Source organism: Poecile atricapillus, chromosome 21 (genome assembly GCF_030490865.1).
Source record: "Poecile atricapillus isolate bPoeAtr1 chromosome 21, bPoeAtr1.hap1, whole genome shotgun sequence".
In the NCBI taxonomy this organism is placed as follows: Eukaryota; Metazoa; Chordata; class Aves; order Passeriformes; family Paridae; genus Poecile; species Poecile atricapillus.
The window spans coordinates 7324146-7337621 of record NC_081269.1 but is presented as its reverse complement, the minus strand read 5'-3'; the positions used below and the strand labels follow the sequence as shown (position 1 = coordinate 7337621).

At 42.2% G+C, this 13476-nt stretch overlaps 1 protein-coding gene across 7 annotated transcripts in view; it reads left to right on the top strand.

Moving 5' to 3' along the window:
- CUX1 (cut like homeobox 1) overlaps positions 1 to 13476 on the top strand; it is a 266570-nt gene that overhangs the window by 94268 nt on the left and 158826 nt on the right. For all 7 annotated transcript variants that reach the window (XM_058854097.1, XM_058854098.1, XM_058854094.1 and 4 more), the window contains exon 3: positions 11345 to 11392. In XM_058854097.1, the coding sequence (XP_058710080.1) occupies positions 11345 to 11392 (48 nt within the window). The remainder of the gene's footprint in view (positions 1 to 11344; positions 11393 to 13476) is intronic.

Here is a 13476-nt window from a genome sequence, read left to right as displayed (position 1 = left end):
ACTGGAATTCTTCTGATCAGTTAATGTAAACAGTGTGATTTATGCTTTAATACTCCAGCTTACATGAAAATAAGAAATAATTTTCACACTTTCAGGAGTGTTGCATGCTGTTGCAAACTAAGTTTTTGCATTTTACCCAGTTACTGAAAAGATAATGAAGTATTTCTGTATGAGAATCTGGCAAATATTTATGTTTTAGGGACATATTGCACACTTCAGTGTGCTGGTTTTCAATGGGAAACACTCCCAAGCATCAGTTTAAAGCTGTCCAAAAAAATTGGGCAAAAAAATAAGAGAGAGAGAGAGCAAAGTCCTTGAGGAAATACTGGAGAAATTGTTTATGGGGGAAATGACCTTAGCTGGTTTGGATCCCACTAATGGCCTATTTATCCCCAAAGTGAACTCCTGGTCAAAAGGGATGGGGGAATTGGGAATTTGGAGCAGCCAGCAAACCTCAGCAATCCCTGCTCCAGCCGGGAATCTGTGGGAGCACAGCCCTGGGAGCTCACCCAGCACAAAGAACCACCCAAAAAATTCAGATTCTAGGTGTGACAAGGCTGGAAGGAATGAGATGGCAGAGCAGGGAGCTGGTCCATGGAGTCACACTCACAGCTGCAACTTGAGCCAGCAGATATTTTTGTCAGTGCAGTGCTTTCCCTACATCTGCCCTAAGGAAAAACCTTCTCATGGAATGCAGCTGAATGATACCTGCTCTCTCCCCAGAGGTGCTAACAGTTGTTTATGCTCCCTCTATCTGATGATGGCACCAAAATGTTTCCTTGTTCTTACACAAACTTCGGGAGCAGCGTCAGAAATAATCTTGTCTGTTTTGCTGGATCACTGGCACGTGTAAATCCATGGCATGGGTGAATATCTCAGTCCTCAGGTCTGATGGACCATCAAATGCTGCACAAACCATTCCAAAATCAATTTATAAAACAACCAATTACTCTTTTCATAAGTGGATTATCAGGATACAATAAATTGAAGTTATAAAATCAGATAAATTGCTTGATTAACCACCACCAGTTCAGAGATTCTTTGATGTCACTTGCTCGATTTTAACTTTTTTCCCCCCCCCCTCATGGTGGTCCTTGATGTCTGTCCTGGCCTGGCTAAGAGGGAGCTCCGTGGTTCAGAAATGTCAGCATCTGTAAGGTCGTAGTCAGGTGGGAAAACCCGATACGCTTTGGGTGTTAGGAGTGCTTATTCAAACACTGCATTTCCAGACACGGCGTGCCTTCAGGAATTTCAAATAACCTGTTTTAACTGCATGGTGTTAATAAGCAGCTGGGTAAGATACAATCTCCTCTGAACAGTAGCTTTTTCTTTCACTATTTTATCTGCATTTCCTAAGAGTGTTTCACCGGATGGAGCGTGACCATGCTGATATTTTGTGTTGGCAGCTCTCAGCCCTCTGTGACTCTGCCCCACTGTTCAGAGCGACCTTCATCATCTGCTGAGCTTTCACCAGGGCCATTATTTGTAGAAATACAAATCCTCCTGCCCAGGAAGAGGCTGGCTTTGGATATTTGCTTTAAATGTCATTCAAAAGTGAGCCCTGTAGTGGTTTTTTGCATCCAAAACTCAGTGTTGGCTTCCAGTCTTTGGAGTTTGCTCACCCTGTTTCACTCCTGGCTTTGAGGAGCTCCTGCCTTGAGCCCTCAGTGGCCCTGGATGTCCCTTTTTAAGGAGTGTTAGGAATATTTAGCTTAAGGAAAGTGCTTGAACTTGATGAACTCTTTGCTTTGGATGCATGGAGAAGGTTTTGGATGCAGCTAAAAGCCTTCATTATGGTATCACATGCTGCTGGCTTTGATGTATACACTTCAGCAACTTGTAAAAATCATCAGATGTATAAAAGATGGTGATAGGAAGAAGTTTATTGAGTATTTCTCTGGATAAAGGGTGTTGCAGGCATTTCTGGAATCCCTTTGTAAGCCCCTCTGTACATCAGTTGGGCAGTTTTGACCTTTTTTTCTTTTTTAAGTGTGGAGTTTGGCTCTATGGCCAGTTTGTGCTTGGCTTCTCACAGCACTTGGTGTTGCTTGGTATTTCAGGTAATAAGTGATGGAAAACATCTGCTGTTTGGTGAGGTGCACTTTCAATGACAGCAGAATAGTGTGAATGAGAACATGAGCTCCACAGCATCACAGTCTGGGTCACTCCTCACAGAAAAGTATTGCTGAGAGGCAGGAGGCACTGACAAAAGTTATTTTTTACTGAAGTGTATCTTAATTCAAGTTTTTTTTTACTGCCTTGCAATGAGTGGGAAAATGCTTTTGAGAAAAGTAGTTGTCAGTTTGTGTCTAATTTAGCAGAGCTGCAGCTGGGGGAAGTTTGCCACAAAGCCAGGAATAAGGTAAAAAGTTTGAAGCTTAGGTTAAAACGATGGCAGATAACTTGATCTGTAGTTGCCATATATAGTCATGCAAGAAAAAGTCTGTAGGAATCCTCCAGACGTTTATGGACTTCTCTGATTCATCTGTTGGAGCCAAACAGCTCCAGCCAAGAGATAGGGAATTTGTTAAACTGCATTAAGTTCCTAAATTGCTGTAGCCCAAAGGAGCAATTCTTCCTTTTATAGGGGGAAGAGTAGGAGGGAGTAGGCAGGGAGGATGGTACATTATGAAGTCTCTTCTTTTGGTAAGAGTTTCAAGAGATGAGTAACATTCTAGAGCTCTTAAAAAAACAAAAAAAAAACAACAACAACAAAAAACCAAAACACAAACCACAGACAAAAAACTTGAATTAATTTCCGTTGCTCTCATCAAAAGCTGGCTGTCTAAATTTAGCCATTTCCTATAGACGCTCAGCTTATGCTGGCAACAGTCAAACTGTTTGTCCTCAAGTGCAATTTGTCACCTCCCCCTTCTAAGTTGGTAGAAGATAAGCCTGTATTAATTCTGCTGATTTATTATTATACAAATGTGCCTCATTTTAATCTGCCATCGAGCTGATTGTGCTTCAGCAGCGCCCGGGAACCGCTCGCTCCAGCTCCCCGTGTCTCCCTTCCTCATCTCCCATCCTCTGGGCTCCTTTTCCTGCTCTTTTTATCTCCTTTCTCCTCCTCCAAACACTGGAACAGTTCACAGTTCAACAGCTGAATTTGGGAATTAATCCCAGCTGAGAGTCTATATTACAGTTGTGAGGGGATGCTGCTGCTCAAAAGAGCTTTATGTGGCTTTTTTGTTTCTGAAGTTCAACTAACAAACAGTAAATGCATTGAATAAGTCTGTAGTGAGCCCTTGCTTTCTTTCATCTGGATGATTCATTCCTATCTACTGTGTGCTCCCAAAGCATGTGCATTATGGGCCTGAGCCTGTTTCCATAGGAATTTTGCCAGGAAGCGTAAAGGCAGCAAAAGTTTGTTTTCTCCAAATTGCTTCACTCACTGAAGCAACATGAAAAGCTCTGTGCTGTGTTTTTTTATTTAGGTCAGCAGGATGACAGACTAATTTCGAAGTGTTTTTACCAGGTATTGTTTTTACCAGGTATGCTAAATTAGATGTAGTAAAACCTTTGGGTCTGTATCCTGATGTTTTTGAGGTTGTCAAATTTTATTTCATTTTTTTCCCTTTGAATTTCTCATCTTTGGAATCTGCAAATTATCACATTAGCTGCATCCAAAGGGCGAGGCCTGAGCCCACAGCCAGTGACTCCCTGCATGGAAGAAGTCACAAAGAACATAAAGACAGCAGAGATAATGGTCATGAGAGTTTTAGCAAATATAGGACATGTATTTGCAGGACAGCAGGCTTTTTACCCAAGTCCTCATGAAACAACTTGTTTCTTATAGGAGCAACTGGCTTTTGAATAAAACTGGATGGTCAGGATCAAGATTAAGAAGAAAATCTTATAAAAAGATTAGTAGAGGATTGCGTAGTATTGGATTTTCTTGCATTGAAATCAAAGCAAAGGGCTGACTGTAATGATAGAAATCGGTAAATACACCTGTGTTCTTACATGCAGGTATGTCAGAGTGTGATTAATGCACGGGCTGCTCACAGCTACATTTGTAATCCATGTGCAAAAGATAAGGAAGGAAAACAATTTTGCAATACCTGATGTCCCAGCAGTGCCTCCTTCCCAATTCCAGATGGTCTGCAGGGATCCATGAGGATCCTGGCTCCTCGTTATTATATTTAACACAGAATTCTTCTTCTTGGAAACTTGACTTCAAAGCAAGATCTTTGCACTCTGGAAATCAAGAACAAGTTTTAAATCATGAATGTTTATTAGTAATCTCACTTTTCCTAAATGAAGCAGTTCATTAGGATTCATGGTTTCTGAATGAATTTCTGAATTTCTATCCATCTTTTCCTTGAGATTGAGGAGAAATCCCAGTCCCATGAGCCCAGTGCTGCCAGACAGCTCCAGCTCCTGATCCATCATCCCAGGAGGCTGAAGTAGGGTGCACTCTGATTCCAGCCCTGCTTGTGGGGAGGGAATCTAGAAAATTACAGCTGCAATTATGGTTTCACATTAAATATTCTTCTTTCTAAATCTGCCATGTGAAGCATTAGGCTGTGTTTGAACTGGTGTTGTTAATTGGACCACAGCACTTAGGTGCCTCTTCTGCAGAGTCATGGCCCCTGTCATTAGCCTCTCGTTAGACACGTTAATTTTTTAGGGCTCATCATAATTACCTTTTTTCAGAAGTTCCCTATTTTACACTGAAGAGAAACCTCTGATCTGCAGGCTGTAATTCTGGATAACCAGAGGAGCATTAGGAATACTTTCTCTCCAGACTTTGAGAGCTGGAAATGCAGTGGATGGAGAATGAAATCCTTCAGGATGTGATTTGGGAAGAGTGTTCAGGATCTTTCTCACTGTTACACAAGTCATCCTTTCCTTTTTTCCCCTATTGAAATTTTAGTGACCAGGCTTTCATTTCATTAGAATTACCTCCTTCCAAAGCTCCACCTGAATCATTTTTGTCTGAACTAATTTTTTTGTTTCCTAGCAACTCTACTTTTTAAGTTCTGCATAGTTCCTGTTCAATGTCTTTCCTAGCCACTGTTAACTCACTGGTTTATAAATGACACCAGGGTTGTCACATGATGCTAAAAAGCTTAGTTCACCACATTAATTTGTAAAGTTAGTTTAAAAAGTCCTTTTTCTATTCTACATAGTGTGTGTGTATATGTACACACACACACTTCCATACATATATATGGGTGCAGCAGTTCCTCTCTGGCAGGGTGGCTTTTTAAACACTTGTGAAGGTCCCCAGGCTGTTTGGATGTGGCTGCACAGGCCCAGAGTAAACCTGTGAGCTTTTTGTTTGTTTGAGCTTGGAAGAAACCATAAGAGGATTCCATTAAGACTCAGGCAAATTCCATTGAAAGCCAAGTCCCAGCGTGGCGAGGAGGCTCCTTCCCAGATGCTCCTTTTTCCCCAGCTTGGGAAGAGCACAGTTTGCACCTTGCCACTGAAAGGAGCCACAGGACCAGCCCCAAAATCCTCCATCCTGACCCCTTTCCCCATGGCTGTGTAGGACCCACGTGGTCTTTGGTAGAAACCAGGGAATTTCCACAAAGAAACTCTTGAAACTTCTCCGTGGGGTCTGCTGTCCCTTCCTTTGGGATTGTCACGTGGCTGCAGTCTTGCAAAATTGTCTGAAGTGGTCAAACAGTGAAAATTCCCTCTCTTTTCAAGGAAGCCCCATCAGTGTTTATTCTGCAGGCCCTGCTTTGTAACCTCTCTCCCCCTGAATTACAACGCCCAGGGTTTTGCTCCATGTTCCGCTGGAAGCTGAAAGTCTGTGCTCACTAAATCAGCCCTTCACAAATGGAATATTTTTTCACTTCTTGCTGGGTGGGTCCATACACTGAAAAATAGGTCAAGAACAGTAATCTAAATCTACTGCTAATAAATAATTAAAGCTAATGGAATTTGCACAAGATCTGTGAGCTTGAAATATTTCCGAAAGTACTGTGGTGTACGTTTTGCTACTGTAAATCAGGATTTTTTATTTATCATTGTGCTAGGTTGAAACATATCTATAAATGTAACTTTAAAAGGGGTTTTCTTTGTACAGAGAAAACACTGGCATGTTAGTGTATTGAAATAACTAAAAATATCACAGAAGATTGATAAGATCATGATTCATTCTTTAATGATCAGATTTCAAGTAAATACTTCAGCAGCCTTAAGCAATAGGAGGTTTTATATCTCATTAAATCAAAGTGTAAATTGAGCAATAAATTGTTTACTCATATAATTTACTTTGCCTTATATTTTAGGAATTAAGTAAGTCATCTAAGCTACTGTATAATACCTGTTTGAACAATTATCTGGGATTTCAGTTGCATCTCTTTTAGATTAAAGCAAAGTGGAACTTGCTGGAACTAATTAAATAAAGACTTAAATGTTTCCTTTAGTACACCCCCAGTCACATGTACCCAGGGTTTCTGGTGGGAAAAAAATTGGAATATTCTGGATTTTTTCACAATACACAGACATAATATTTAAAACTTGTTCACTGGTAGGTGAGAATCTGAGTGATCCCAACCCCTTCACCCATTTTCCCATAGCAGGGCGAAGCATCTGTGCTTGCTGCCTCTCTCTAATTAACCAGCAGAACTGCTTACTCCTAATTATAGTTAACTTGCTGATTTGTGTGTTTCATGGTGACAAGTTGTGTCCTTGAAGTACACAATAATCAAACACACCTCAGAAGTTGATGCCAGCGTTCTTCCCAAATCCTTCATGCTTGGCTGCCTCTCACCTCTCCCCCTTTCAGCTGTATTTATGGGAAGCTCAGCAGCATTCTGGAGATAATAGCGGGGTGGATGGAGTGTGTGGAGCCCTGGCTGGGAGGGCACGTGGATAAACATCCTCCCAGTCCCTAGGAACAGACATCCACCCTCCCAGCACGCTGCCTCTGGGGACAGGGGCATGAACCTGGCACGCAGTTTTTGACAGGAGAGCTCCCCTTCAGCTGTGCTGTTCCTTAGAATGGAGTCCTGGTGTGGTTTGGGTTGGAAGGGACTTTAAATCTCATCTCATTCCACCCCTGCCATGGGTAGGGACACCTTCCACTACCCCAGGCTGCTCCAAGCTCCATCCAACCTGGCCTTGAACATGTCCAAGGATGGGAAGTGTTCGGTGTTGGTGGAATTACAAACACCCTCCTGCACAGCCAGTACATCCTGGGGGTTGTCTGGAGGTTGTTCTGTGCTGGTTTTTTTACTTTTCTTTCTTTTTTTAAGTTCTTACAAGACAGAATCTGGGGTCAGGCTGTCCAGCCCATGCCAATTCGGGCACTTGTCAGTGCCTCAGACCTCAAGTAAATTACAAATCCAGTGTTGGTAGTCTGGCCATTGCTATGTCCTTTGTACTCTACACAGGGTATTAAGATCTAGATAAATAATATAGTTTAGTTGTCAGAAAGACAAGCATTTGTTGCCCAGGATTTTAACACAGATTTATTCTTGGTTTATTTTCTGCTGAGTTATTTTTAATGAGGATGGAAAGGGAGTTAAAAATTATGTGGATTCAGATTTCATTGTTTAGCTACTTGATCAAAATATAAACTCATTGTTTTTACTCTTGTAAAGAGGAAATGCTATATTAGCTTTCAGCCATCAGATTTGATTCAGATAATGATACAACATCCTAATTCATGGGTTCTTCATCAGATACTGAGTTTGTCTGTTATAGAGCCCTTTTCAGAAAACTGCTCTACCCCTGATAAATCATCCAGAGAGAAAGAATGCATGTATTTAGATGGCATGGAAAAATAGGCTAATAATGGGATTGTATTCCTATACTCAAATATTTCAGTGTGTTTGAGTTGATAAATTATAATTTAATGTTCAGTTGCATGGACCCTTTTCAGCTGTTCTGCTTGGCTGCTGTGGTTTGGTAGCTTTGTGAGGGCTGGAGCCTGGATGCTTTTCCTGTTTTGATCACAGCCCAGGCAGTAAAGGCCACCACACTTTAAACAGATAATAAATCACCCGATGTCCTTGCTAACCAACACTGCAGATTCCCCCAGGCCTGAACTGAACGTCCTTCTTCCTGTTCAATTTAGTGTAAAGAAGGTAAAATTCTGTTTGAAGTTCAGTGTAATATTTTGAGACAAAGCCTGATGAGAAATTTTTCCAAACTGCCAAAAATAAATCTCCCCAGCAGAGCTGTGACTCGAGGCATATGTATTCCTGACTTCTGTCTGTTTATTTTTATTTCCCTTTGGTTGTGAGCTGTCTCAAGTTTTGATGTTGTTTTGCTGAGGAAGGAATTATAAAAGTACCCTATAAACTCTTTCCTATAAACTCCTTCCAAGGGCAAGCCAGGAAGAGAGGGGAGAGAAGAAAAACTGGTGTGAAAAAGGTGTTTATGCCTTTTGCTGTGGTGTGTGCCATTTATCCACTCACCTGCATGGAGCGTTTGGCTGAGTTTAAAACACTGGATCACATTCCTGCAGTTCCCTTTCCTGGCCTGTTTGCTCTGGGAGGAGGATGGCAGTGGGATGCTCTGTCTCAGCTGTTCAGCTGCAACAGATTTCAAGTTATTGTGAAGATTTCAAGTTGTCAAAGCATTTTACCTGGTTCAAATGTGTGCTCTGATGTGTCCTGGGATTGCCCTGGGTGGATTGCAGTGGGATAACCCATTGCTTGCCAATGGAGCTGAATCATGCTGAGCTGCCTTCTCCTCTATCAGGAAATATTGTAAAAGCAGTTTTACCCTGCTGTCTGAATCCAGCACTTCTTGTCTCATGATGGCATGAATTTTGCTTGGTAACATTCTGATTGCTGGGATTAGTGTTTAGCATCCTGCTAGAATTTGCTAAATGAACGCACTTGAAAGGTCTTCTCCCTTTTTGTTTCTGTTTTCATGGCTTTGGGATGCTCCTTCAATTCCTCTCCCCATCCCTGCTTCACTCCCTCTCTGCTGTTACAGCCAACAGCAACATCCCTCATTATTCAAGATGAATATGAAGGTGAAGTCCTGACATAGTTTATATCATGAAATAAAAAGTGCTGCAAATCCTGTCTTTCAGAAGTCAGGATGTGCCAGAGGAGGCAGTTAAATAGCAGGATCTTGCCATGGACACAGGAGCAAGGATGACATTCTCCTGCCTCTGAATCTGGGATTACATCTCCTGTATTTCTGCCTTCACTTCTGACATTGCTTTTCTGGCTGGTGCCAAGCAAGTCAGTAAATTCAGAGGCAATATCAGGGACAAAAGCCCTACACCCAGTGATTTTCAACCAGCTGAGATTTTTATTTCAAGAAAAGTTGCTTTGCTTGAATGATATAATTTTTCCTGATTTTATAAAGGGTGCCGGTATCTGGGCTGTAAATCTAATTCTGTTTGTAATTTCACTGGGCACTAAAACCACCTCTGCCATATTTTGGCCTTGAATGGGGGCATTTATTTTGCCATCAGTGGTTATTGTTACTTTCTTCAATGTCAGCATCATCAGGTTACAAAGAAAACATGTTCTAAAATGTGCACAGCCCTCAGGTTCCCCTGAGGAGGCAAGGAGTGGGGAAAAGCTGCTCAACCTGCCAGTTTGCTTTGGTAGAAATGTAATTTGTAGAAGTTTGTGATCCATAAGGACTGTGTCCAACCTTTCTGTGTCCCAAAACAGGCAGCAGGATAGATCAGGAAATGTTTGGGTGACTTGGCTTGGCCTAAGAACAGAAGCACAGTTTGGTTCAGTCCGAAGAGGGAGCTCACAAAGCTGCAATATTATCCTTGACTTGATGGGGATTAAGCTGTATTTTAGTGCAATAACCATGTCAGAAGTGAAATTTGACTGATCATTTGTCTTTGATGGCTTCATTTGCCTTGGGCCCCCTAAGCCATTTCTCAGGGAGTGGGAGAAGTCCTGATACTCAACTCTCTGCATGACTTGTCATTTAAATGACAAAAATCACTTCTCTCAAAAGCCTACTTTTCCTTCAGGAAAATCAGATTAAACCCAGGGCTGAGAGTGTTTTGGTGAGTGGTTTAACAACCAATATGTTGCATGACTGTAGATGTAAAAGTAAATGTGTTGGAAAAGAGAATTTCCCAACTTTTTAAGGTCATCTTTTCTGAAAAGCTTCAGGCCTCAGCAGGCCCTTTTCTTTATGGAGAAAATGTTTCAAATATGTCTTTGTGACCCCCTGCACGAGGCTCAGGTAGCTCAGGGACTGTGGCCTGTGTGCAGGTAGGAAGATTTCGTGGTTCCTGAAGCAGCTGGTGACTGTTCCAGCTGTGGGCAGTATTCCCAGAGAATTGTAGGACTCAGCACTGGAGGGATTGTCCAGAGTCTGATCAGATCTCACCTGGCCTTAAAAATGGGTCTTTAGCACTCACTTAGTGCTAGTTCTGCTCAGCTGAGCCTTGGAAATCTCCAAGGATGGGAATTCCACCCTTTTCCTGCAGCAGCATCAGTGCTGCCCTCTCAAGTGATGCAGCACCAGGTTATTGGTTTAATTCTCTTGCAGATTTATTTCCAGGTGTGAGTGCACTATGAAGTGGCTGCTTGTGCCTTGTCAGTGGCAAAAGCAGGAATGCAGCATCTTGGCTGTACGTGACTAATAGTGTCCTCTGCAAAGTTACTGGATTTTAATCTTCAGGCACACACAAAATAAGAATTATGGAATTTGTAAGTGAATTAGACCCAAACCAGCTTAGAATTGAAGCCAGAGAAAATTTTATGTATGATAAATATACCTTTTTTGTCCTAATTTATCTCAGTTGCTAAATAAAAATATGCTATAAACCTTTAGAGTGATTCTGTGGGCAGTATTTTAATGAATTGTGTAGCACTGAGTGTGTTGTAATTTGGAAGAAGAAATTTTGAGTTATATAGAAACCAACAGATAATACTTGTCATCTTCAATGAGCTCCAGTTCTCTGATGACTAAAGCCAGAGCACTCCTGGGAAAATAATAAATAAAGCAGAGATTTTACAAAATGGCAACACTTCTAGTTGAAATGATGGTCCAGAATCATCTTCCTTTAAGCCTGGCTTCCATTTGTGGGAATTTCCTTGGCATAAGTTCAGAGGTGTAGCTGCTGTGGAGGGAGATAGAGGCATTTACTGCTAATCTCATTAATGTTTCAGCTGAATTAGGAGACTGAAGGCATTCAGTGCATACCCAGCACCACCACACTTTGGATAATTAATACCATTTGCAGCAGATGCAGGTGTATGTCAAACTGGAAATTCAGACCTGCTCAAAGTGAACTCCAGGTATAATTCTGTTTTAATCAAAGCTCCCACAAAATGTGATCAGAATTTAAGCAACACTTGAGAACTGAAAATAACATCTGAAAAACATGATGATGACTTGTCCTGTGCATTTTTTGATGGGATGTCCTGCTTCTGTCTTCCAGGACCTGCGCAAACAGGTAGCTCCATTACTGAAGAGTTTCCAGGGAGAGGTAAGAGCTTCTTCTGGTTCTTTGGATGTTTTCAGTGCTGCCTCACACGAGCCTGGTGTGCTGGCTGGGGGTGTGTGGCCAGCTGGGAACAGAGCCCTCAAGCTCTTTGCACTTTGTGTGTGCAGGGAATGTCAGCACCTCAAGGGAGCCTGGAGATGGAGAGGGAGCTTTTACAAGAGCACAAAGTGACAGGACAAGGGGGAATGGCTTCAAACTGTCAGAGAGTAGGTTTAGATTGGATATTGGGAAGAAATTCTTCCCTGTGAGGGTGGTGGGGCCTGGCAGAGGTTCTCCAGGCAAGTTCATCCCTGGAAGTGTTTAAAACCAGGTTGGTTTTAAACCTGAGCAACCTGGGATAGAGGAAAGTGTCCCTGCTCATGGCAGTGGGGTGGAACAAGATGATCCTTAAGGTCCCTTCCCACCCAGGTCATTCTGTGATTCTCTGATATGCTGGGTTTGTGCTGGTCAATCTAAACTGGTCACATCTCTTTGCTCTGAGCCTTCCTGAGCATCCCTGAGTTTTCCTGAGCATCCCTGAGCCTCCTGTCCTTGTGGCAGGGACCCAGGTGGCACATGCAGCTCACTGGGCCTCACTGACCCTACAGGTTGAGCTCTTAATGAATGCAGTGTAGTGCACTGATAAAACACGAGGATACTGCAAAGCTTTTCAGCTGGAAAAGATTGTATTCCAGAGGGCTGATGGAAACCTTGGGTTGGCAGGTGTTTGTGGGAAAGGCTGCAGAAGGCTCCAGCCCCGCTGCCGACTTCTTCACAGCCCTCACCGAGAACACACGAGTGCTCAGGAGTTTAAAAGCCAACTGTTGTTATTCTGAAGAGTTTCTATAGGCAAAGGCAGCTGGGCCAATTAGAGGGATTTCCATTTTCACTGTGGCCAGATGGGAGCCGTGGTTGTGCCACTCGGAAGGCACCGGGGAGGGAGGATGGGAATTACATTTGTGCCTGTAAACTCCTGCCTGCGTGGGGTGCTGGATGGAGCTTTGAGCTCACACTGGTATGCATTACACAGCTCTGCTCCACAAGAATTGTGTTCCAGCACTTCCTCAATCCCTGAGTTGTTCACTGACATTAGATTGTGGCAGTTCCATCAGCACAGGGAAGTTCAGGAGTGTTTGCAGGAGAGGGATTTCAGTGTACAGCTCCCCTTAGTGAGGCTTGCATTCCTGATCACTGCTACATCCTGCTAAATCTGTGTCCCAGCTAGGCAATAATCCCTCATTTAAAAACAGCATGGTACTTTTTGTTTTACAACCTGATTTCCCAAGTATTGCTAGAAATAAATAAATAAACAGGATAACTCTGTCCTTGATATATCCAACAGACATTTGTGAGAACAAAGAATGACTTGCGTGAGTCCGTTTGCCAATGGAAATTTACACTTTAAAATTGCTCTGAGTGCATTGCAGTGCTCTTAGAACCTTTTCACTTCAGTTTCAAGCTTGCAATGCACTGACTGAAAAGTGCATGTGTGCTTTCAGCACTGTTCTTTAATGAAGGGAATGTCTGAGGATCAAGTCAGAAACATAAATTTTGAATTTGGCTACAGTGAAGGAGATTCTCCCATTAGATCTTCCCTGGTGGAGACAGCTCCCTGTTACCTTGGTATGGCTCACACACACTCCTCTCCTGTAGTTTTGCTTCACTGATATAAAAGTGAAGTTTATTTTGGTATAAATTCAGCCTCACCGGAGTAAAATTTGTTGTTGTAATCCCCTGTTACGTAAATGAAGCAGAAATACATTAAAAGATTGTGCTGCTGAATCTCTGAGCTGGTGTTTCCAGTCTCCCTAATCGAGACAGGGTTTCAGAAACCTAAAAAACCTGAACTAATCATGATTGACTACATAAATGCACCACATTAAACTGTGAATTATGGTATTTGATTATAGATGTAATTACTGTATCTTGTTTTGGAGACAAATCAAAATACCAAGGATATGAGCCTGTTCTGTTGAGTTATATTTGATTGTTCAGGATATAGATCTGGTTTCTGGTTGTTGTTAAGGTTGACTTCAGGAGATGACTGCTCTGGGTATCTCAAAAACAAGTTTTATTGAGCAGATAGG